General features: G+C 40.4%; 1 protein-coding gene across 2 annotated transcripts in view; it reads right to left on the bottom strand.

Moving 5' to 3' along the window:
* Positions 1-23,890, bottom strand: part of FRY (furry homolog (Drosophila)) — a 302,629-nt gene that overhangs the window by 2,842 nt on the left and 275,897 nt on the right. For both annotated transcript variants that reach the window (XM_011997805.1, XM_011997806.1), the window contains 4 exons: positions 18,818-18,967; positions 17,563-17,661; positions 15,578-15,661; positions 4,326-4,436 (listed from right to left, as the gene is read on the bottom strand). In XM_011997805.1, coding sequence (XP_011853195.1) covers positions 4,326-4,436; positions 15,578-15,661; positions 17,563-17,661; positions 18,818-18,967 — 444 coding nt within the window. The remainder of the gene's footprint in view (positions 1-4,325; positions 4,437-15,577; positions 15,662-17,562; positions 17,662-18,817; positions 18,968-23,890) is intronic.

The following is a 23,890-nucleotide window of genomic DNA, read 5'->3' as shown; positions in this document are numbered from 1 at the left end:
TAATAATAAGTTTTTCTCACTCTTGGTTCCATGCCATGGCAAAGTGCCGAAGACACAATTTTGAGGAGGAGGAATAATCTTAAACTAATGTTTGCATTAATGCTACAGCAGTAAAAGATATTTTCCCTCGAAGGTATTGGAACCAAAGGATCCAGAGTGTTAAAAAGTAAAGCATAAGAAAACCTGTGTTACTTCTAAGTGTCTCAAAATATACTACGGAAGATGGTAGTTTTGCAATTTGATCTCAAGAACATTAAAAAATTGGCATAAAATTAAAGGTTTTTTTTCTCTTTGTAATGCAAGTTGATGATGCCTGTTTACTTTGGAAAGTTATTTATTCAACATCTTTGCTTTTCCTCTTCATTCCCAACTCACTCATGGTACAAACTATAAAAAACTGAAGCTTTGAAGGATTAGTTTTTCTTCGCACACATGCCTGTTAAATACAACTACCTACTATAGAAGTAGGTTTAAAATTTACTGAAATAATATTTTAAAACAAGATATTAGAATATCTTAATTTTGTATGTAGTTTTAAATTTGAGGCCTGGCGCGGTGGCTCAAGCCTGTAATCCCAGCACTTTGGGAGGCCGAGACGGGCGGATCACGAGGTCAGGAGATCGAGACCATCCTGGCTAACACGGTGAAACCCCGTCTCTACTACGAAATACAAAAAACTAGCCGGGCGAGGTGGCGGGCGCCTGTAGTCCCAGCTACTCGGGAGGCTGAGGCCGGAGAATGGCGTGAACCCGGGAGGCGGAGCTTGCAGTGAGCTGAGATCCGGCCACTGCACTCCAGCCTGGGCGACAGAGCGAGACGCCGAAAAAAAAAAAAAAAAAAAAAAAAATTTGAAAGCACATTTCTTCTTATTTTAAACCTAGACAGGTTTTAAACATTGTGTGTGTACATATACAGTATTTAAAACTTATATAGTATTTAAACACTGTGTGTGCATGTACCCATATAAATACACACACCGGGTATACCTTGGAAATATTCAGTTCCAGACATCTGCAATAAAGTGAGTCATGTCAATTGTTTGATTTCTCCATGCCTATAAAAATTATGTTTACACAATATTGTAGTCTAAGTACACTAAGTCTAAAAATGTACATACCTTAATTAAAAAACACTTTAGTGCTAAAAAAGGCTAACAATCCTCTGTGCCTTCAGTGAGTAATTATGTTTTTGCTGGCAGAGGATCTTGCCTTAATGTTAATGGCTGCTGATTGATCAGGGTGGTGGTGGCTGAAGGTTGGGGTGATTGGGGCAATTTCTTAAAATAAGACAATAAAGAAGTTTGCTTTATTTATTTATTTATTTATTTATTGAGACGGAGTCTTGCTCTGTCAGCAGGCTGGAGTGCAGTGATGCGATCTCAGCTCACTGCAACCTCCGCCTCCCAGGTTCCGGTGATTCCCTTACCCCAGCCTCTCAAGTAACTGGGATTACAGGCATGGGCCACCATGCCCGGCTAATTTTTTGTATTTTAGTAGAGGCAGGGTTTCACTATGTTGGCCAAGATGGTCTCGATCTCCTGACCTCGTGATCTGCCCGCCTTGGCCTCCCAAAGTGCTGGGATTACAGGCGTGAGCCACCACACCCAGCCAAAGTTTGCTTTATTGATTGACTCTTCCTCTCATGAAATATTTCTCTGTAGCATGTGACAGCATTTTATACACCTTGGAACTTCTTTCAAAACTACAGTCAATCACCTTAAACTCTGCCACTGCTCTATAAACTAAGTTTGTGTAATATTGTAAATCTTTTATTGTCATTTTGACAATGTTCTCAGCATCTTCACCAGGAGTAAATTTCACCTAAAGAAACTTTGTTTGGGCCGGGTGTGGTGGTTCATGCCTGTAATCCCAGCACTTTGGGAGGCCAACGGGGGTGGATCACTTGAGGTCAGGAGTTTGAGACTAGCCTGACTAACATGGTGAAACCCCGTCTCCACTAAAAATACAAAAATTAGCCGGGCGTGGTGGCACAGGCATGTAATCCCAGCTATTCGGGAGGCTGAGGCAGGAGAATCGCTTGAACGTAGGAGGTGGAGGTTGCAGCGAGCCGAGATCATGCCATTGCACTCCAGCCTGGGCGACAGAGTGAGACTCCATCTCAAAAACAAACAACAAAAAAAACTTTACTTGTTCATTCATAAGAAGCAACTCCTCATCCATTCAGGTTTAATCATAAGACTACAGCAATTCAGTCACATCTTCAGGTTCTACTTCTAATTCTAGTTCTTTTGCTATTTTTACCACATCTGCAGTTACTTCCCCTACAGAAGTCTTGAGCCTCTCAAAGTTGTCCATTGGAATCACCTTCTTCCAAACTCCTGTTAATGTTGATATTTTGACTTCCTTTCATGAATCATGAATGTTCTTAATGGCATCAAGAATGGTGAATCCTGGCCGGGTGTGGTGGCTCACAGCTCACTTCGCGGGGGCCAAGGCAGGTGGATCACCTGAGCTCAGGAGTTCAAGACCAGCCTGACTAACATGGTGAAACCCCATCTCTACTAAAAATACAAAATTAGCCAGGTGTGGTGGTACATGCCTGTAATCTCAGCTACTCGGGAGACTGAGGCAGGAGAATAGCTTGAACGTGGGAGGAGGAGGTTGTGGTAAGCTGAGATTGTGCCATTGCACTCCAGCCTGGGCAACAAAAGCGAAGCTTGGTCTCAAAAAAAACCAAAAAAGTATATCTTGACCATGTGGCAAATAAAAAAGAAGAGTTGATTCCCATTATCTGACAACTTGTAACTGAATAGAGGAAAACCGGTTATGAAGGCCTACTCTCTTGAAATAAGCATTTGAAAGTTGTATAGTTTTTTCCTTTTTTCAAACTGAGTAATACAAAAATGGTAAAATGGTTGTAGTTTGTCTCTTGCGGCTCTTCTTCCTCTGCTCTTAGATGGTGAGGTTTTCCAGGCTTCATCCTCACTTCTCTGCTGTCATTGGCATGGTTTAATTGACTTCTGCTTGTTCACAATCACATCTGTGCCTTTTGTCCAGATCTCTCCCCTGACCTCACATCTAACCACCTGCAAGATGTCAGTCACCGTTTAAGCCAGGTCTTGTCCAGTATGCAGCAACTGACTAGCCGGAAGAAGGCTTGACTGTCTGGACACAGCATTGCCTCAGTCCTTCTTTCTATATCCCTGTCTCAGCTTTGGTGCCACTGCTCACCTAGTTTATATAAGATGGAACCTGAGTGTCATCCTCTCCTCAACTCTTCTTTCTCCTTCATCCCCCCATCAGTTTCATTGATCTTTTGTCCTGTGTCTCACATTTCCTTCCTCCTCTCCATACCTAGGACTTCTGTCTCAGTTCAAACTCTCTCCTTCTGTTTGAACTATTTCAGCAGCCTCATCACTGGTCTCCATGTCTCTGGTCTAGCTGTCATCAGATCCACCCTCCACATAGCTGCCACAGAGATCTACCTGAAATACTCCTAGGCGCAGCATGTCTTATGATCTCGCCTTTACCCCTCTCTCTTCTGCCTTATCTCATAGCACCTTCTTGGTGCACCTTCTATTGTAGCAATACTAAGTAGCTTGTAGTTCCTTTCTCTTTCTTCCCATCGGGCTTATGGCCATGCTGTTTGTTCTTACTGGAATGCTCCTCCCTCACTCCAACTCACCCTCTGAGAGTCCACTCAGGTGTGGTTTCCTCCAGCAAGCTCTTCAGTTTCAACCTTTCTTACCTCTAGGCAAATGAGGTGTTAGTCTTCTGTGCTTCTATAGTATCCAGTACACACAACCATTATTCCACTGACTACGTTGCAGTAGTATTTCTTCATTTGTAGAAAAACTTTGGCTCACTCAGCAGTAAAAATTATTTCATTTTAAATATTTTAAAATATTAAAATATCCTGGTGCCAAGTAGGGCAGGGAAACTGAAGAGAACCAAACACATCATACAGACATTTCCTTCTTACCTCAAGGTAAGGGCAAATATGAAAAACTAATGTAAAGAAGAAAACCCACACCCATGGAAACTTTTCAAATAAGGATGCCCGGCCCCAGGGCCAAGATCAGGGAGATGCAAGCAAGGCACCTAGCGCATAACCCACAGGAAGGTTCTCTCCTACACGCGTTCTTAAATTTTAAGGCACTTCACTTTCCATACCTACTCCTGACTTTGCTTTTAAAAATGAGAATAGAAATACATACAGGACATGTTTATTTCAGACTTGTGCTTGAGCAAAATAATGATGCGGGAATAAAATCACCTGGGCAGTTATAAATGGGGTGGAGTGGGGAAGAACAAAAGAAATGATTTTCGTGGTGGGACGTGGGGTTGGAAAGCACGTAGACTCACCTCTGGCATGGAGCTAACTTCGTGCACCTGGCCGATGAGCTTACAGTAGGACTGAAAAAGCAATAGCAGCTGGAAGTGTAGCTTATACAATCTCTGACACAGTTCCAATTGCTAAAGAGAGAAATTGCACGGGAAGAAATAGTTATTATTAAGGATCATTCCCATATAACTAGTGAAATCTCAATGGAGACAAACTTTTTTTTTTTTTAAATTAAGAAAACATAACCAGCTGTTATTCCAAATAAAACAGAAAAACAAAATACAGTCATTAAATATCAGTGAGAAATCCACGGTATAATTTCGATTATAGTCTATGTAATGGATGACTAATTACAGAGTAGCACCTATAAAGGGACTGAGTAGACAGCCAAATTTCCATTATATTTGCCAATTAAATACCTACCAATTATAGCTGAGTGGTTGTCTTCATTTTTATAAGCTATAAATTATTTTTAAACAGAAAAATTTCCTTTTATTAAAAGTATATTTGAAAGGCAAAACATTAAGCAGTTTTAGGTGTTAAACTTATAAATTCAGTAGACGCCTGGGCCCCTGTAAACGTAACAATCACGTGGTCCTCCAGAGTCCTGTATCAGGCTTACTGATGATACGTCTACTCTGTGCTCAGTAAGTACTTGTTGAATTAAAGAGAGATAAAAAGGGACCAAAAAATGCTTTAAAAAAAGAAATTATGAACACATTTGAAAATTTCTGTGGAAAGGACATCAAAAAGTAATCATACACAATGGCCTTTGAGCCACATAGATACCTCTGGAATTTAAAATGTTTCAGGGATGCATTTGTGCCTCTGTACCCTATAGTGTGGTCTTTACAAAGCTTATGTATACTATGAGGGAAAAATAATAATTCCAATGCCAGTGATCGACTAAACTTGGAGCTGTACCCTCTACACTTTGCCTATTTTATTCCAAGAATGAGTTTGCTCCCAGGTAGTGAGTGGATGGGATTCTGTGAAAGGAAAGGAACAGCCTTCGCTCAACAGAATTTCATGGCCAGCAGTCACCAGTGAAAGTGAGTTAAATATGTGGTTTAAACTAAATGCTTCACTGTTCAGTTTTCAAATGGGGTAGGATAAATAGGGCCTTTCTTTTACCAAGAACTACAAAGAAGGCAGCTCAGAATTGAGAGCTTCTAAGGTGACTTAAAACTGTTTCCCCCAATCAGTTTAAGGAGAGAAATCACAAGAATTTAGGTTTTAGGAAGAATGTTCTATTGATATTATTAACAGACTTTTGATCCTAAATCTTAAAAGTTACTAAAATTCATGCTAAGACTATGCTGAATGGTTTCCTTTCTCTTTCTAGCCCTTCTCTGCTCTTTAGGGGAGAACCAATTCTGCCTAGATTATTTGATCTCTCAATACCGGTAACCAGCCTAAGATTAAAGAAGCAGCTACACTGACTAATTAACTCGAACTGGATATTTGGTTGTTTTAGTAAAATATTGTATTTTGTGGTCTTTAAACTTCTCTTTAGGGGAAACTTTAAAAATCTGGTATAAAAGATAACTGCCAGAGACTTGCAAATAAATAAAAAAATATTGTTTAAAAACAATTATTACCTTCACAATTTAGGGTGAAACCTAGCTATGAAAAGTCTGACTTTCCTGTGCCAAATCATGGTAGTTATTACACAAAATATTCCACTGACAGTATGAGAATTCACAGCAATATAGGTTTCTACTTTGGGGCAAAAGCAGCCCAGAATGCTACTAATAAACTGCCATGTCTTAATCTACCAAATAAAATAAATTAAACTGAGAAAGGGAAAACATGCTAAGAGATGTAACAGTAACGGTAAAAATAAGGGTTGTTATGGGTCCATGCCTAAATGGACAAAGAGTATGAAAGAAAGTTAACTTACTGCAAGAGATTCCATTTGCTACACAGCAAGCATGGCACAGGAAACAAAGGAAAGGAAAGAAAGTACAGGGTCAGTGTCTGCATGCAACAGAAAGCACGGCCCTTTTCCAAGAGCAGAACCGTCAGCAGTATTAGCATTGCTCACCCAAACTTGATAAATCTTGCAAATGTTGTACCCATTCAACATGCATAGCGTTCCAGTTAAAAACAAGCTCTAATGGGAAACATAGCACTGAAAAAACATAATGTTTTTTAGGTTCTCTGATTAATCAGTTTAGATTTTGTCAGTCAGTTTTAGAGACCAAAAATCAAAACTTGTATTGCTTGAAGATTTTAGTGTATAAGTGTGCATAATATGTGAACACAGTAAAACTGAGAGGAAGCCAGCTTAGTTATTTGAAGAATTATAGCCCCAAACAAATTAGACTATTGCTTTGTATTAAGGCAGAGTCTTTATTATGTTCAGTTTCGTATCTATTAAACTATGACCTTCCAATTAACATTGAATATAGTGAACAATCTACATGGTATTTTCTTTAGTTGGATTGCCTTGCACATTGAGAATATTTTATAGGACTACTATAATTTTTAATTTCAAAGGACTAAACATTGTATACCCTCAAACAAGTGTGAAATATGACAGGTAATTTTCTTGCATTTTACTTTTTATAACAATCTTTTCTCCCATAGACAATTTCTTTTTTCTTTTTTTTTTGAGATAGAGTCTCACTCTGTCGCCCAGGCTGGAGTGCAGTGGCACGATCTTGGCTCACTGCAACCTCCGCTCCCGGGTTCAAGCGATTCTCCTGCCTCAGCCTTCTGAGTAGCTGGGATTACAGGTGCATGCCACCACACCTGGCTAATTTTTGATTTTTTTTTTTTTTTTAGTAGAGATGGGGTTTCACCATGTTGGTCAGGCTGGTCTCAAACTCCTGACCCAGTGATCTGTCCGCCTTGGCCTCCCAAAGCTCTGGGATTACAAGTGTGAGCCACCATGCCTGGACTCAATAGACAATTTCTATAAGTAATCTACAACTAATAGTTAGTGTAAAATAATGTAAAATTGTAACTGGGCCATGTTCAACACCAGCTACAATTTTTTTTTTTTTGAGATGGAGTCTTGCTCTGTTGCCCCAGGCTGGAGTACAGTGGCACAATCTTGGCTCACTGCAAGCTTCACCTCCTGGATTCACACCATTCTCTTGCCTCAGCCTCCCAATGTAGCTGGGACTACAGGTGCCTGCCACCACGCCCAGCTAATTTTTTGGTATTTTTAGTAGAGATGGGGTTTCACCTTGTTAGCCAGTATAGTCTTGATCTCCTGACTTTGTAATCCGCCTGCCTCGGCCTCCCAAAGTGCTGGGATTACAGGCGTGACCCACTGCGCCCGGCCAGCAACTACCATTTTTTGATGTCACTATATCCTAGAATTGGTTCACGGAAAGTTTGGGTATGTGGAAAGAGATAAGTAAAACTTGACAGAATGTATTTTTTTTAAATTAATGACCATTCCTAATTATGCATCAACATATCTGGTTCTGAATTTTCAAAATATTTAAGGACCTAAGAGTTTCTAATCCAATAAAACCCCCTTATTTTAAAGCTCTTTCAAAAAGTCTCTGGGTTATCATCGTTTTAATGTATTATACTTGAAAATAAGGTATGGTAAATAAGAACAAATGAAACTATCAACTTATTATTTATTAGTATCTACAAATGTAATTAAAGGACTGCCACCAACAAACCCTACTCTATCCTCCAAGGGTCTGTTCTTCCCTTACTTATCACTTGCTTGTCATGTGGGGCTGGCACACTGATGTATATTATGTTTACTAAGTAGTGTTTTGGACCCTGGCCATAAATTTCTTTCAAAGTTTGGAAGACAAACACCTGTAAGCCTCCGATGTGGAGACTACACAGCTTCAGGTATTTACTATTCTCAAGAAAACTTTACATCTAGAAGTTTCTAAAATCAAACTTTCTGTTCTGAAATACAATGTCATATAAGATCGTCACACAGGGAGAGTCTTGTCTATATAGACACAGAATTTCCAGTGCGAAGACTTTTCGGACAACATCAAATATGACTGAAATGTTTAGTATGCAGTTTAGGAAGTAAACATGTGCTACCACGGGATTTACTTTTCAGAAGTGTGAAATGAAGCAAGTGCTGAGTAAATTACAAGGCCTTGTGTGAAGAAAACGGCTTTTTATTGCTTTCCAAAACAAGGTTATAACCCAAAGAGGTCATCAAATCAGTTCAAGTAAAATCTTTTCTGTTCAATAAAGGCAGAGGAAACTTTCGACTTCAGCTTGGTGCTAAGGAATTTCATTGTCAATGAATTCCTCCCACTCAGCTCTCAGGGCACAAAATAGTGTTTTTCTTGGGAGATGGCCAACTGTGATGAATGCCAGTCCTCAGGATTCTTCCTAAGCATTCCTTTTTAGGTAGGCTAGTTCAGGCTTCCTTGATATTTATTATCTCAGAATCTTTCTGTAGGCCACAGGATGGGACCTAGTTCGCATTTAGAGTTCCAAAAAGATAGTGAAAAAAGCCTTTCTGGGGGGCCATTTTATGGAAAGTATTAACATTCCCTTTGTCCCACCATTCCGTGCTAATGTATCCACATTCTAAAAATAATCCCTTGAGAAGTCTTTATAAACTTATCTGTGTTTTGGTGACTTGAGGTTCTTTTGAACACGCTGTGGGAATGTCCTTGCTTTATTTAGTCACAAGGATTTTCTTCAAGGACCCTTCCTGCTCTCCTGGTATGGCTTGATTTATAAAATTGGATTTAGAGGTATGTTTTCTCAAAACGAGGAAAAAAAGATCATAGAGCCAAGATATTAAGAATTTATCATAAACAATTGAGGAATGCAGAGCTTTTAAAAGCCCAGAATAATTGAACTCCTGCTGATCGACGGTAGCATAGCCGTATCTGGGTTCTGTCTTCTGTTCTCAGCTGGATTCTATGCTTATGACATAACCAGTCAGTAAAAATCTAAGACATTTTTGATATGCTAGAAGATGAACCACAGTGTACTAGAATAGCTATTATTTTCATCTCATTTAATCTCTGAAAGTCCTGCGTTTAAATTAATGAGATAAAATTTAAATAACCTAGCCTAATGATGAAATCCCCTAAAAGGTGGGAATAGTATGTACTCACTTGTTGCTAATAATGCTTGGGCCTGGCACACTGATGGCTACTGCATTAACTTTGTTAAGTAGTTTTTTGGACCTTGGTCATAAATATCCCTCAAAGCTTTGGAAGATAAATACAGCTATGATACGGATTACACATCCTGAGGTATTTACTTTTTTCAAGAAATCTGTAAGCTGTCTTCAGCAGACATTTCTTTAGCCAATATGAGAAAGAATATGGCTTATAGAGGAAAGACTGACTATATCTGAAGGATGATGTTTAACAGATGATAACTGGAGAAAAGTCTTGTCTTGTTCAACACTTAACTTGTTCCATTTGTACAAGAACAGAGGTCGTAGGCTTCTCATTCATAGATTACATTGATAGAAAATACATAACCGAGAAGATAAGTGTCCAAAAAGACCCTAACAGAATGATGATTTGAATATAAGAAGATGAAACGTAGTAGGGCTAAATGTGAATTATTGTCCTTGAGTTCAGAGAGTCAAATGTTCAAGCAGTGCTCAGAAATACCTGTTGAATTATGAATGCATTAACTAAAATCGACAATACATGATGTCGAAACATCTCCAGCTTTTCTGGGCCACCTCTGCAGAACTGGATGATGAACTGTGTTAATTAACTATAAGGAGACTAAAGCCACTGCCTGCAGAACCCAGAGCCGAGAGGTCTGCAGACTTTGTTCCCTGACCTGCATTTATGTTCACTTAAACCATCGACTAGTGGCCACTCCAGAATGAATTTTGCAAGAGATGGAGAGGTCAATGGAAACCAAAATCCTTAGTTGGAAATGCTGATTTTAAGTCATGAAGAGATTTATTTCTCCTTTTGATATGTGCAGGCTGAGAAAACACTACTAAAGCAGTGTCCGCAAATGAAAGTGATCTCATGACACAAGCAAATCACATCATGCCTTGATTTATGTCCTATTTAGTGTATGTTGCACCTTATTCTAGGAGAACTGGTATTACTATCACCAAGAAGCCCAAATCATTGACTAATAATGGCTGTCTTTAAAAAAGAGCCTTCCCCGAAATATACTTCCCAAATATTGGAAATAATTTTCTTAGAAACATGGTTTGTTTTGTTGTTTTGAACACGCGCTGAGAATGTTCCTCCAATATATCCCTCAGAAAGTCAGTTCAGCAGACAGGTGCTTGTATATGCAGAGCTGCTTCTCGCATATGCAAAGAATAATACTCTTTCCTGTTTTCTTTTTGGAAACTCAAGCCCTTTCTATCTAGCTTTATTCTTCATTTTGGAGACTTAGGTACAGAGAAATATTTCTCTGTTATAAGAAAAGCAACAGGCCAAGCATCATGATGACTGGTGCCTGGCTCCTGCCTTGAGCATTTAGGAACTCACTGGGCAGGAGGGATGGTGGAGAGTCCATATGGGTCTATACTTAGTGCTGGCTCCTTGTTGCCACTGAGGAAGGCAGGCCCAGTGTTGCTAGATCTTCTTATTTAGAGACACCAGGAATTCTGTTTTGAGTGTGTGTGTATGTGTGAAAGTTTGTTTTGTTTTTTTTTGTTTTTTTTTTGAGATGGAGTCTTGCTCTGTCACCCAGGTTGGAGTGCAGTGGCGCAATCTCGGCTCCCTGCAACCTCCGCCTCTCAGGTTCAAGTGATTCTCCTGCCTCAGCCTCCCAAGTAGCTGGGATTACAGGTGCCCACCACTGCACCTGGCTCATTTTTGTATTTTCAGTAGAGATCATATTTCACCACGTTGGCCAGGAAGATCTCGAACTCATGACCTTGTGAACCACCCGCCTCATGCTCCCAAAGTGCTGGGATTACAGGTGTGAGCCACCGTGCCTGGCCATATATGTGGAAGTTTAAAATTTTTAAATGCAAGGTCAGTTAATAGTGTGCAAACTTAACACGTCTGTGAATTGGTTATAGTTCACAAGCCACCAGTGCATATGCTTTCTTCATTATTTTTATGTCTGCAACTTTATGTTAAGAATAGAAGAAAAATTGGAAAAATAAATATTCAGCACCCAACAAAGAGATATATTGTCTTCCACAAACAATTCTACAGCAATCCTCACTTAAATCACCTGTTAAGAATGACTAGGAATTTTCTACTGGCAAAGACCGGACCAGACTAGGTAGGGCTTGGGGGTTGAGAAGCTTTCATATGCATGTCTGTACACTGTCACCATCTCTGACAGACTCATATCTTTATTCAAGAATTTACTTTGCTAGGTTTAGTCGGGTAAGCACTAATCCTTTCATGAAGTGCACACTTCTCTGAAATAGAACAGATATGAGTAATAATTATTGGTATATTCACATTGCTTTTTATATCCAGACACAGATTCTGCAAGTTATAAGTTCACTTATCCACATTCTACATGTCCTCAGGCAAGGGTGTGCTCAGAGTAACTGGCAACATCAAATCATTCCAGAAGACAGAGAACCTGATTACACAGGAGTGTTGGAGAGAATGACTTAGAGGTAAGTTAAGCAGTGCTCTGAGGCCAGACATTGGTTGGGTTTTGTTTTGGGTTGGAGGCCAAATGGTAGCTCTAGTCAGCAAAATTATATCTCCACATCTCTAGATATAAGATCTTGATATTTAAGTGGAAAGACACAATCATTTCTCCTCAAGGCCCACCTTTCATGTGTAAGGACTTTTTTCCCTCAGTTTTCTCTCACAGCCCATTTCCGGCCTTGTTGAGTGTTACCTATGATGGGAGCCGAGGCTGCCTGATTTGTGTACTCTGCATGGTGCCTAGCCATGCCTCAAGGCTGGTGGAATTAGAAAGTGTGAGGTTTGAGCTGCATGCCCAGTGGCCAGACTACTTCCAGGGTCTACTAACGAATGAAAACAGAGACTGTAACCAAGTATCCAGATGACTTAAACAAATCTCCCTGCCTTGCCTGACTTGCTAGGATTGCTAACCTCTTTTGTTAGGTGGCATATACTTTGCCTTCCAGATCAACCACAGACTCCAAAATTGTTACACATGTAGGCCTGGAAGCATCTTCCTTAGGACATCCGGTCACTGCTTGAGTTCTCTGGTCACCAGTGTGTCCAGGAGCCATTTGGAAATATTCTGAAACACTGAGCTAATACCGACAATGGGGCCAAAGCTTGGTTGGTTTTTGCAAAAACATTGGAAGCACCAGACTCAGAATTTGCTCTTCCATTATTGCTTTCCCAGTAAATCCCACTCTCATCCCTCTTGGGTGTTTTATGCATCTTCCCTCCTTATTCATGCAGATTCCTAAAGCCATATTAGACACTTAGACATATGCTGGAAATTATTCTCGAGTGTTTTCCCATGTGTATGTTTTGCCTCCAAAATTAAGCTAGAGAAAGTGTGGACAAATGGAAAGAATATGGCCTTTAGACTTTGCCTGTCAGCTTCAGTTTTCTTAGCTGCAAAATGGAAAAACCCTGATTTCAAAGGATTGTTGTAAAGGATCAAATGAGATTACATGTGTACAGTACTCAAAAACATTAGTTTCTTCTTTCTACTTTTGTATTCTCAAGCCTTTATAGTAATGCTAACAGAGTTGTCACATCTAAACAAATGAATAAATAGATGAAGACTATTTTTTGAGTCCTTGGGTTTAGTAAAAACACAACAAAAGAGAGGGAGAGGAAAAAGTACTACAAAATAGAAGCAACGAAAGAGGTGCATGAATAGGAAATGGGTAAAAAACCATAAGCAAAAATAAGATAGATATTTGTTTGAAGAAGGTGAAGAAGAACCAGGTAAAAAGGAGGGAGCAACTAAAACTCAGTAAAACAACTTAATAGAAATAAATCACAAGCACAACAGAAATACATATTTTAAAGTTGGAATGTTTGGGAAACAGGATAGGTTAACTGGAATTTCTGGTTATCCTTTAGGGTTAACCAGGAAGCTATAAACAAACAAACCAATACATAATAGATTTGGTTTCAACCCTTGTTCATAGAAATCTGCAAAGTATCAATGCACTTTCCTGTCTGAGGTTCTGTTATAGAGAATATAATAGAATTTGATGATTGAGGCCAAGTTTTCGGAAAACAAATTGTGTTTTACATACTACTATACAAACTAGACTATAAGCCAGATTAGATTTATGCTCAAAGTAAATCCTAACCTGGTAACTGTTCTCTGGCCTGAATTTGTCTTAACAGCAGATTATAGTGAAGGGAGGGCTGGGCTGGAATGACAAGCCATGAGTACTACTGGGTGGCCATAAAATCTGAAACCTAGATAATACTTTATTTTTTAAAATGTGTTACTTCTGGGATATGCTAATGGCACAGGTTATTCAGTGAAAATCTAAGTCACAAATCATCTGAGACATGACGTCACAGATGCATATATAGGGATTGAGGGAAATGCCGGAGTTTATTGTGATTTTTGAACAGCATATTTCAATTCTGCTTTGCTTATGGGAGACATTATATAAGTCATTAAACACTTATTTTAAAAATGTATGCAAACTAGTTATTATTTGCCTATGTTGACAGACTTTATGTCTAAGTTACATTTCTGCCTGTCGCTTCTCAGCCATGGAGCCTTGGATAAGTCAAGCTGTGGTGTCTTCAGCTATAGAATGGGCAAATGCTACCGCCCTGCTTCCCATCCAGAGAGATCAACTGACTTAAGGGGTGTGAAAGTGCTCTGTAAACCATAAAGTGAGATATAAATGTGCATCTTCAAGAAGCGCAGCGATGTGGAAATGCAACCTCTACTTCAATGCCCTCTTTAGATATTTTCCTTTTCAATCTCTGATCTCTTTATAGTTTTATAGTTTGCTTTTCAATCTCTGATCTCTTCACTAAAACTGATTTTATAGTCAGCTTTATAGTTTGCTTTTCAATCTCTGATCTCTTCACTAAAACTTATCAAGGGGCTTGCCTAGGGACTCAGTCAATGCTGGCATGGACAGTGTTACTCTCAGGGCTGCAAACTTGCTCAATAACAAACACCAAATTGAAATGGAACCACTGGTGTTTGGTTGAAAATGTTCACTCCAAAACTCTGATCAGAAACCAGACTTTACTGGATTCTTTTTACGTAATGAAGTACTGTTTCTAACACAGGAAGATGTTTTCAGATCATCCAGAGGGTGTGCCACGTAAAACACTTTTCCAGTAGTAACGACATAATTCCGAGGTAACACCTTCTCTCCCTAGATGGGGCAGCAGCCTCCTAAGTTCCCTTAACCACTCTTGCCACTTTGAGCTATTTCCATAGTAGACAGAGTGGGAGAGCCTTGATCTAATCATCCCCACTGTTAACCCTTTTCAGTTGCTTATTATTGCTGTTAAACACCAAAGCCCTGCATGGGCTGGCTTCTGCCAAGTTCTCCAGACTCTTCTCAACCGTTTCTCCGTGGGGCTTTCGGTGCTGTCAGTCACATGGGCTCTCCCTGGTTCTTGGAAAGGCCTGGTTTCCCTGCCTCCGGGCCTTTACACAGACTACAGGCCCACTTCTCTCCATCTCATATTTTAGAACTCTGCCAAGATGTTACTTTCATGGAGAACCCTTCCCAGAACTGCCCTCCCCATCGGATCAGGCAGCCTTGCTCTGTGATCTCTCAGCTTCCTCTTCTTTCCTGTCCTTGATGGTCCTTGTTGCAGTTAATAGCTGTATGACTGTTTCACTGATGTCTGTCTCGCTGACAAGATCAGAAGCTCCACAAGGGCAGAGGCCTTGTCAGTTGCTCATGATTGCCATACAGGAGGCACTCAATACGTGACTGCAGAAAGAATGATTTTCATCCATTCCTACTCTGTCCTTTAATTTCCTTTATAGTATGGCACACTGGTCTGAGGTGTGGAGCAATTCTAAACGAGAAAATCTGTTTTACAGTGACTGCTGAAAGGTCTAGAGAAACTTCCTTTATTAAAGAAACTAAGTGGTTCAGTGAAGAATTAATGAAATTTGGCTTTATAATCTGAATTAAGAATAAATTTATTAGGAAATTATTAGTATAGTTAGACAGTATCCAGCAAAAAAAGGTTATTTTATACCTCTACTTTTCCAAAACGAAGAAAACCCCCCAAAATCCCATCAACACACAGTCATGCTGGAATGTCATTCTGTCTTACTCTGTTGGTTTCATGTAAATGTTTGGGGTGATTCATTCTGCCTCTTCTTTTCTCAAGTTCCAGGCTTCTTGGGTGGACCAAAACTAACACACAATGTCAGAGCACACAAGAGACCCATTCTAACAGGCTTTTATTACCTTTTCTTCAGAGTCCCCTGGCTGACAGGTAATTACTCCATCTCTTGATCCTCCTGCAAATGTTGCCTTGCAATTTGCAAGCCACTGTTATCAGAAAGAGAGGGGCAGACATAGGTAAATTCAGCAATGTTCTGAGAACATTTTTAGTATCAATTCTGTTAGGAAAAATTCATTAAAGTTCTAATGACAGTAAAATGAAATTGTGCTGTAATGACTTTTTGAAAAGGGTCGTATTTGGGGGTTAAAGATGAACTGTTGGAAATTAAAGGTATCTGTTTATATGGGTTCAGTGATGGTCATCTAAAAATACAATTTCAATATTATACTATGTTGCCCTAGGGAATGGTTTCACCACACTGTTCCTAATTTATGTATAAATGAATATATTATGGCTAGAAATCTTCCATATGATTGGGGTTAGAAGACAGGACCAATACTTCCTCACGGGCTGGGTGATTCTGGTCAACATGACCTGACTTGGACACATCTACTTCTGTTATGCTGCGGTGGCTGCATGTGCTATGGGGCAGATCTCCTTCACTATTATAAGGAAGGCTATTATGGTAATAGCTCAGCTACTGAGAGATCCTGCCAGTCTTAAGCATCTGGGATAGTAACTACCACAGGTGTGAAAGGGAACCTTTGAGCAGAAAACAATGAGCATTGAGGAACTGAAGTTCACACTTGACATTAAAGGCTAGATTAGTTCACCAACCAGAATAAAAAGATTACTTTTACAGGGTGATGACTGAGAACCTGAAAACAGTGGCAGGTAAAAGGCCACAGAAATAGAAGACAAAGATAATTGTTACGGTAGAAAGTTATAACTCTTGCCCTTGGGCAGGTCAAGATAACATCAATAACAGTAATAGCAATAAACTCCAAACCAGTAACTTTACAATGAACATCTTCTCTTTATGTGGCATTGTGCTGGTCAGTTTACAGATACTATTTCTATTTTCAAGGCAGTATCATGATGTGGTTAAGAGCATGGGCCTTTGAATCCCACAGCTCTGGGTTTCAATCCCACCCAGTTCCTAGCTAGCTAACGAGGGTAACAATAGCAACTCTCAGGGTAGTTGTCAGCATTAAACCATATAATTTAAGAGATTTAACTCTTAGCAGGTTGTTGGACACATAGAAAGGACTCAGGAAATGATAGCTGCCATGACTATTATAATTGTTTTATCTTCACAACAATCCTGCAAATTAGTTATTATTACCAAGGGCTTACAGATGATGCATCTGAGATGAGAGATGGCAAGTCACTTATCCAAGGTGACTAACCCTTAAATAACTGAGCTGTGATTTAGACTCAAGTCAATCTGACTTCAAAACCCATGCTTTTTCTATAGTGCCTGGCATATTATAGGAAGTGCTCAATACACACTACATACAATTATTATTGAACCACTGAGTTTTCTGGGCCTCCAACTGTGCCTCTCTCAGAAAACAGGTGGCTGGCATGGATGGTTTCTAGATCACTTCTGTCTCTAACATTTTACAATCTAGATCTATGAAGAAAGAAAAAAGTAAAGAGCAAGAGCTGAGGCCAAGAGAAACCCTGGGGACTGGCTCTAAGAGTGGCTACGAGAACAGACAGGAGATCCACCACAGCTAGTTTTGGGTAAGGCTAACACTGGAAGGAAGTAATCACCAATTTCAAATCTCTGGGATAAGTTATAACATTGGTAAGTAACATATCAAGCAGATACCCATTTTTTTCCCCCCATTTTTTTGTTGGGGTTAAAGTTGATTGTTGAAAATTTTTTTTTTGTAGATACCATTTTTAATACAATTAATATTGTATACAGTCCTACCACCATTAAATTGGAATTGTAATCCTTAACAAGGGAAAAGATGAAGTCTGCCTTCTACTCCCTAAAGAGCATGTCTTAAGTTAATCACAACACCTCCCAAGAACTCAGAGTGGTTGGGTTCATTTGGTTTTAACTGACTGCACATGCATAGAAACAAACACTTACTGAGAGTGTGGCCTCTTTCCTGTTGTTGTAGGTATCCAAATATTCTTGCAGTTCTAACACACTGAACTTGAGCTTGTCCAGAAGTCCACATGAAAGGAGCTAAAGACAGGAAAATAACTGGTATTAAAACAACTAGAGAGGTATCAACACAAAGGCACAGCTACACAGAAAACAGAAGTATATTTAGAAGTGATGTAAAAGGGGTACAAGTGCCATCCATTTTAATAAGCTGTGAAATTTGGAATTTTGCTCAACTATCAGCTGCAATTGCAATTGAATCCCAGCTTGATAATACATGCCTCCTACGAAAATATCCACTCTTTCCCATATTAGCATAGGCAGGTAAGACATACCAAGTGTTTCATAGAGGCCCACACTAAGATATGGTTTCCATTTTATACATGACTTCTACTGTCATCACCCAATAATACTCCAAGCAGTGTGAAGACAAACCTCCAAAAAGACTTTCAAACTGATTTTGTATTTAATCTATACCTTAAGTCTTTTATGACAGAATGACTTTTCATGTTGTATTCTTTGCTACAAGACAGCTACTGATCAAACAGGTTCTTGGAAGGACTTGACTCTTAAGAGACTTTTAAAATCTAAGCACATCCTCACTGGTTCTAAACCTCAGTAATTACTGAGCATGTGATGATTCTGTCATATCATGGGGGATAGAAAAAAAAGGTATCACACAACTCCCACCCACCAGGAGCTCGTCAGTCTCGCATGGTTAGAGTTCCATGCATAAAGCCATGATTTGCCATCAGCCAGAGACTGTTTTGATTATCCTTTAAACTCATCATTTGCAGTTTGAGCTGGGCAAATCTAGAGGGCAATAACTCTCTGTTAGAGACTTGGGGGTGGGGAAACTGATTGACATGTTGCCTCTGAAGACCCATCTGACTAGGCAACCTGGCATCATGGGCACTGCCTAGGTCAGCTCCAGGAGGTTATCTGACCATATCTGCATAGCTGTCAAAGTCAGAGTCATCAGAGAGCGGTTGCCAAGGATGCAGAGGGAGCAGAGGTGGAGTTTTCTCCTTATTCTGTGAAATTGCTCTGCGTTGGCCTGGTCTGGCCATGTGCAGTAATTATACTGCAGACCTTTGGGAGTCATATCACAATACAGCGCTGCTCACAACACTGAAGGTGTCTTTAAAACAAACCACAGCACAAACATGCTACCCTGAAGTTCTGCACTGTAGGTTGCATAGGCCCTCCACTGTCAGAGCAGGACTGGGATACTCACAGTCTCGGCATCCACAAAAAGTGTAGGGCACTCAGAGCAGGAGGTGAGCATCTGGGAAGAGCTGACAAATTTGGATCCGATTCCCCGGAGGTTATCTCCAAGGTAACTGGCTGCATCACAGGTTAGGAAGCAGAACCTTTTCTGAATATTCTGCAAGGCAAAATAGTGACCATTTGTAAAGGTCAAGTTCAACTTATATATGATAAAAAACATTTGGGGGGGCAGCTTCTGTTTTTATATTTCAGTTACATTAACTGATTTTTTTTTTGAGATGGAGTCTTGCTCTGTCACCCAGGCTGGAGTGCAGTGGCGCAGTCTCGGCTCACTGCAAGCTCTGTCTCCTGGGTTCATGCCATTCTTCTGCCTCACTCTCCTGAGTAGCTGGTACTACAGGTGCCCACTACCACGCCTGGCTAATTTTTTGTATTTTTAGTAGAGACGGGGTTTCACCGTGTTAGCCAGGATGGTCTCAATCTCCTGACCTCGTGATCGGCCTGCCTCGGCCTCCCAAAGTGCTGGGATTACAGGCGTGAGCCACTGTGCCCGGCCCTGATTTTTTTACTTGACATAAAAATTGTATATGTTTACTGCGTACAACATGTTTTAAAATATGTACAGGCTGTGAAATGGCTAAATTGGGCTAATTAACATGCACTGCCTGACTTTTTTTTGGTGGTGAGAATACTTAAAATCTACTCTCAGCAATTTTCAAGAATATAATGCATAATTATTAATGGGAAAAATCCCTACTTTTATTTATTATTTATTATTTTTATTATTTTATTTTATTTTATTTTTTATTATACTTTAAGCTTTAATAATGTGCACAACGTGTAGGTTTGTTACATATGTATACATGTGCCATGTTGGTGTGCTGCACCCATTAACTCATCATTTACACTAGGTATATCTCCTAATGCTATCCCTCCCCCTCCCCCAACCCCATAACAGGCCCCAGTGTGTGATGTTCCCCTTCATGTCCAAGTGTTCTCATTGTTCAATTCCCACCTATGAGTGAGAACATGCGGTGTTTGAAAACCCCTACTTTGAAATCTTTATAAACATATTACATGAGAATGGGTCTGTAGGGTAATGGGGGAGGGGAGCAGAATGAATGTTTACGTTAAATCAACTAAGTAATCATTCAGTGTGAACGTTTCTTCCTGAAATGTCATTTCCCAATGCGTGGATGCTTGTGCAGGTTGAGTATCCCTTATCTGAAATGCTTGGGACCAGAAGGGTTTCGGGTTTTGGACTTTTTCAGACATGAAATATTTGCAGATACATAACCACTTGAGTTGTTCCAATGAGCATTTCCTTCGAGTGTCACATTGGCACTCAAAAAGTTTCAGATTTTAGAGCATTTTGGATTTTTGGATTTGGGATGCTCAGCCTGTATCATCTTTTTGATCAACACTGCTTTTCTTTTTGCTTGTGGTTAGTGCCAATCAGAGTCTGAGTCTTCCTTGCGTGTTTGTCAGACTGGTGAAAGGAGATTACTTCAGTGTGGACAAGATGAAAAGGGTCAAGAGGCGTAACTCTTTTCTGCTTCCTGAGATCAGAGCTCCTTGAGACAGAGCATGGAAACTGTGCATTTGAGCCTCTGAAGAGTAAAGTAGTAAACGCTGAATGGGACCTCTCTTCCTCTGTGGGCACGTCTGGTCAGGTGTCTCAACTGAGCCTACTTCTGTCCTAGAGCTTAATATACATCACTCATTAATCCTTATCGCCCGATGAACAAACTGAGGTTAAGAGTGGTTAAGTGACTCGCTTAAGGTCATGCAACTAGTAAGTGAATGAGTAAGGATGGGTCTGACTCCAAAGCTGACAATCCTTCCATAATCTAGATTGCTTCCTAAGGTTACTGCTCTTCCTACACTACCTGAGGGGAAAAACAAAAAACATAATTAAGAAGAATCTGATTCACTGTGCCTGTGTCAGTGTCAAAATAAGAACACTTTTTTGGGAGGCTGAGGCAGGAGGATCACAAGGTCAGGAGTTCAAAACCTGCCTGGCCAACACAGTGAAACCCCGTCCCTACTAAAAAAAAAAATACAAAAAAATCAGCTGGGCATGGTGGTGTGCGCCTGTAATCTCAGCTACTTGGTAAGCTGAGGCAGAAGAATTGCTTGAACCCGGGGAGTGGAGGTTGCAGTGAGCCGAGATCGCACCACTGCACTCCAGGCTGAGCAACAGAGAAAGACTCCATCTCAAAAAAAAAAAAAAAAAACCAACAAAAGCAAACAAACAAAAAACACTTTTACGCCCCTGAACTTCTAGCAAACAGTGTTTTTTGTTTTGTTTTTGAGACAGGGTCTTGCTCTGTCACTCAGGCTGGAGCACAGTGGCACAAACATGGTGCTCACTGCAGCCTTAAACTCCTGGGCTCAAGCAATCAGCTCACCTCAGCCTCTCAGGTAGCTGGCACCATAGGTGTGTGCTACCATACCCAGCTAACTTTTAAAACTTTTTTTTTTTGTAGAGATGGGGTCTTGCTATGTTGCCCAGGCTGGTCTCCAACTCCTGGGGTCAAGCAATCCTCCTGCCTCAGCCTCTCAAAGTGCTAGGATTACAGGCAGGAGCCGCCGCACCCAGCCTATACAATGTCGTTAACAAAAGAACAAACTATTTAACAACAGCAAAAAAAGAATTCCAGTCCTTACGCATTGGCTTTCCCCAATGATATCACTACTTTTTGGGTTGTCAAACCTAATCCATGAAAAACACTCTCTATCCTGTTAAGGAGAAATTAGCATGTCCCCTAAACAATAGCAGGCTTTTGGTTCTTTATAAGTTATATTAGAAAAATGCCAACCATATTGCATATTATTTATTTTTTAATTTATTTGATATATCTGAGAATCTTGGTAGAATGTATCACATACTCCTATCTCTGTGGTAAGTTGGTTTTATGTCAGTTAAATAAAAGACCCAAAACTAACAATGTTAGAGCTGAAAGAAACCGAAATTCCATGTCTACCATTGCATAGCTGGTTGAGTGGCAGAGCTGGGATTAGGATTCAGGTCCCCAAATAGTGTGGAGTTCTTTCCTTGTTACCTAAGGATAAGGTAAGATCCTGGCTTATTTTTTCTTATACAGCGAAGACTAGATCTGTCAGGGAACTTCAGAGCCACATATAAAGTCAGTGATATTTAGGGGATATAAATTCAGTTTTGTTTTCTTGTGAATTCCATCACACATTATATAATTTGGTGACATTATGTGACACATGATGATGATATTCTCACGAGCAACAAGAAGAAAATATGATGACTGAGACACTTGGAAAAATGTCCACACTGGACCGACAGGAACCACTTCCTTGTTTTTAAAACCAAATTATTTTCACAATTACCTCCTCCCTACCTCTTCCAAAATCCAACTAAATACGGAAACATTGTATTCACATTTACAGGGAAATGTTGGGAAACAGTAAACAGACATTGTAAGGAAATGACAAATGATTCATAACAGGCAGAAAGCAGGTCTAATGTATTTCATTTCCAGCATTACTAAAATAGGCATTTTAGTAATGCCTATTTTGCTTCAAGTATTACTTTCATATAGCATCTGATCAGGGTTGAGAAAGTTCTTAAGTATAAATGTAATATTAAAAAGCAAAACAGGAGGTATGCATTTTAAAAAATTATTATTATTACTGCAGATAAGCTCCATAGGGTGATTGATTCAATACACTGATGAAAAAGAAATTCAAATCCAAATGAGTCCCCCCAGGGCCCATGCCTGTCCCCACCTTCCAGCTCATTTGCATTTTAATTTTTAGTACTTTCTTCTCCCTCTCTCCACAACTGCGTTGCTCTCTGGACAGTGGATGCTGTGAAACCTGAACCCACTGCCTTGCTGCTGGAGTGGCCAAAGATCCTAGAGAGTGAACTGTTACCAGACAACAAATGGCACATCAGCCCCTCTCAGGGGAAGGGGTCATCTTCTGCGAGGACACTGGATGGGACATCTGAGGCCTTTCAGTCCTATAGCCAGTTTGATCACTTGGGAGTTAGCTTTGTTCTCTTTAGTCTCTCTCCTGCAATCTGAGTATTCTCTCAGAAGTGGCTAGAGAGTCCCCAGTGGAGGTGGCTCACGGCGTGCCAGGGCTGCAGACCTCTCTGTGGTGGGCAGTCGTCACCTCTGGGCTCTCACCAGAAGATCCAGACTCTGTGGTGGGGCCAGGGCCACAAAGGACAAGCCAATGACCATGAGGAAGAGCAGCCAAATGGGAGCAGCCAGGCTGTGCTGACGGCCTGCTAGATGCACGGCTTGAGCTGTTTCTCCATGTGAGCCGTCATAAGTAGTCTTTGAAAGATAAAACTCATAGACACTGTTTTCACTTCCATTGTACCATGGAGGACACTGAGGATTGGAGAACGTAAGGACTGTCTGCAGGCCTAGAAGGCTAGTAAGTGGCCAGAACTGGAATTTGAACCTAGGTATGTTTAACTTCAAAGGCTAGTCTGACTTCACTGTACTCTTTTTCCACCAAGAAATCACCATCCCATACAACTCTTTTCTCTTTATGCCTCACCAGCATCTCAACTGGTGGGCTGCCAGGTGCCAGGCAGGTAGAGGGTGTAGACAGGGCCTCCCTTCTGCCTTCCTTATGCTACCTGCATACCTGGGTAGGTGGGAGAGGAAGTCAGGCTGAATGGTGGCTGCAGCTGTGGGCCATGGCTGACCTGTCAGTCTTGGTAATGAACCTGCTGGTCTACTGACATGAAGTTAGAAGCTGTGTGTTGAAGGTTTCCATTTATTCTTCCTACATTTACTAAGCACCTGCCCTCTTCATGGCAGACAGACACCTAAACAAGTTATTACCATATAGCGTCACAAGTGTAACGGATGCAAGCGCAAAATCCCGAGGTGCCAGGGGCAGGGAGAAAGAAGTAAGGGAAGGCTTTACTCACTGAAGTGACACCCAATCAGGGCTTTGAATGTAACTGGGAGTGCAGCCCAGGGACAAGGGGAGATGACCGTTCTAGGCAGAGACAAAGTATTGTGCAGGACTGTCAAATTAAGCATGAATAATCCAATAACTCTAATAAAAATGACTCATAACA

This window comes from Mandrillus leucophaeus, unplaced genomic scaffold, assembly GCF_000951045.1.
Source record: "Mandrillus leucophaeus isolate KB7577 unplaced genomic scaffold, Mleu.le_1.0 Scaffold549, whole genome shotgun sequence".
Taxonomy (NCBI): domain Eukaryota; kingdom Metazoa; phylum Chordata; class Mammalia; order Primates; family Cercopithecidae; genus Mandrillus; species Mandrillus leucophaeus.
The sequence above is the reverse complement of the archived record's forward strand: the minus strand, read 5'-3'. Positions and strand labels throughout refer to the sequence as shown.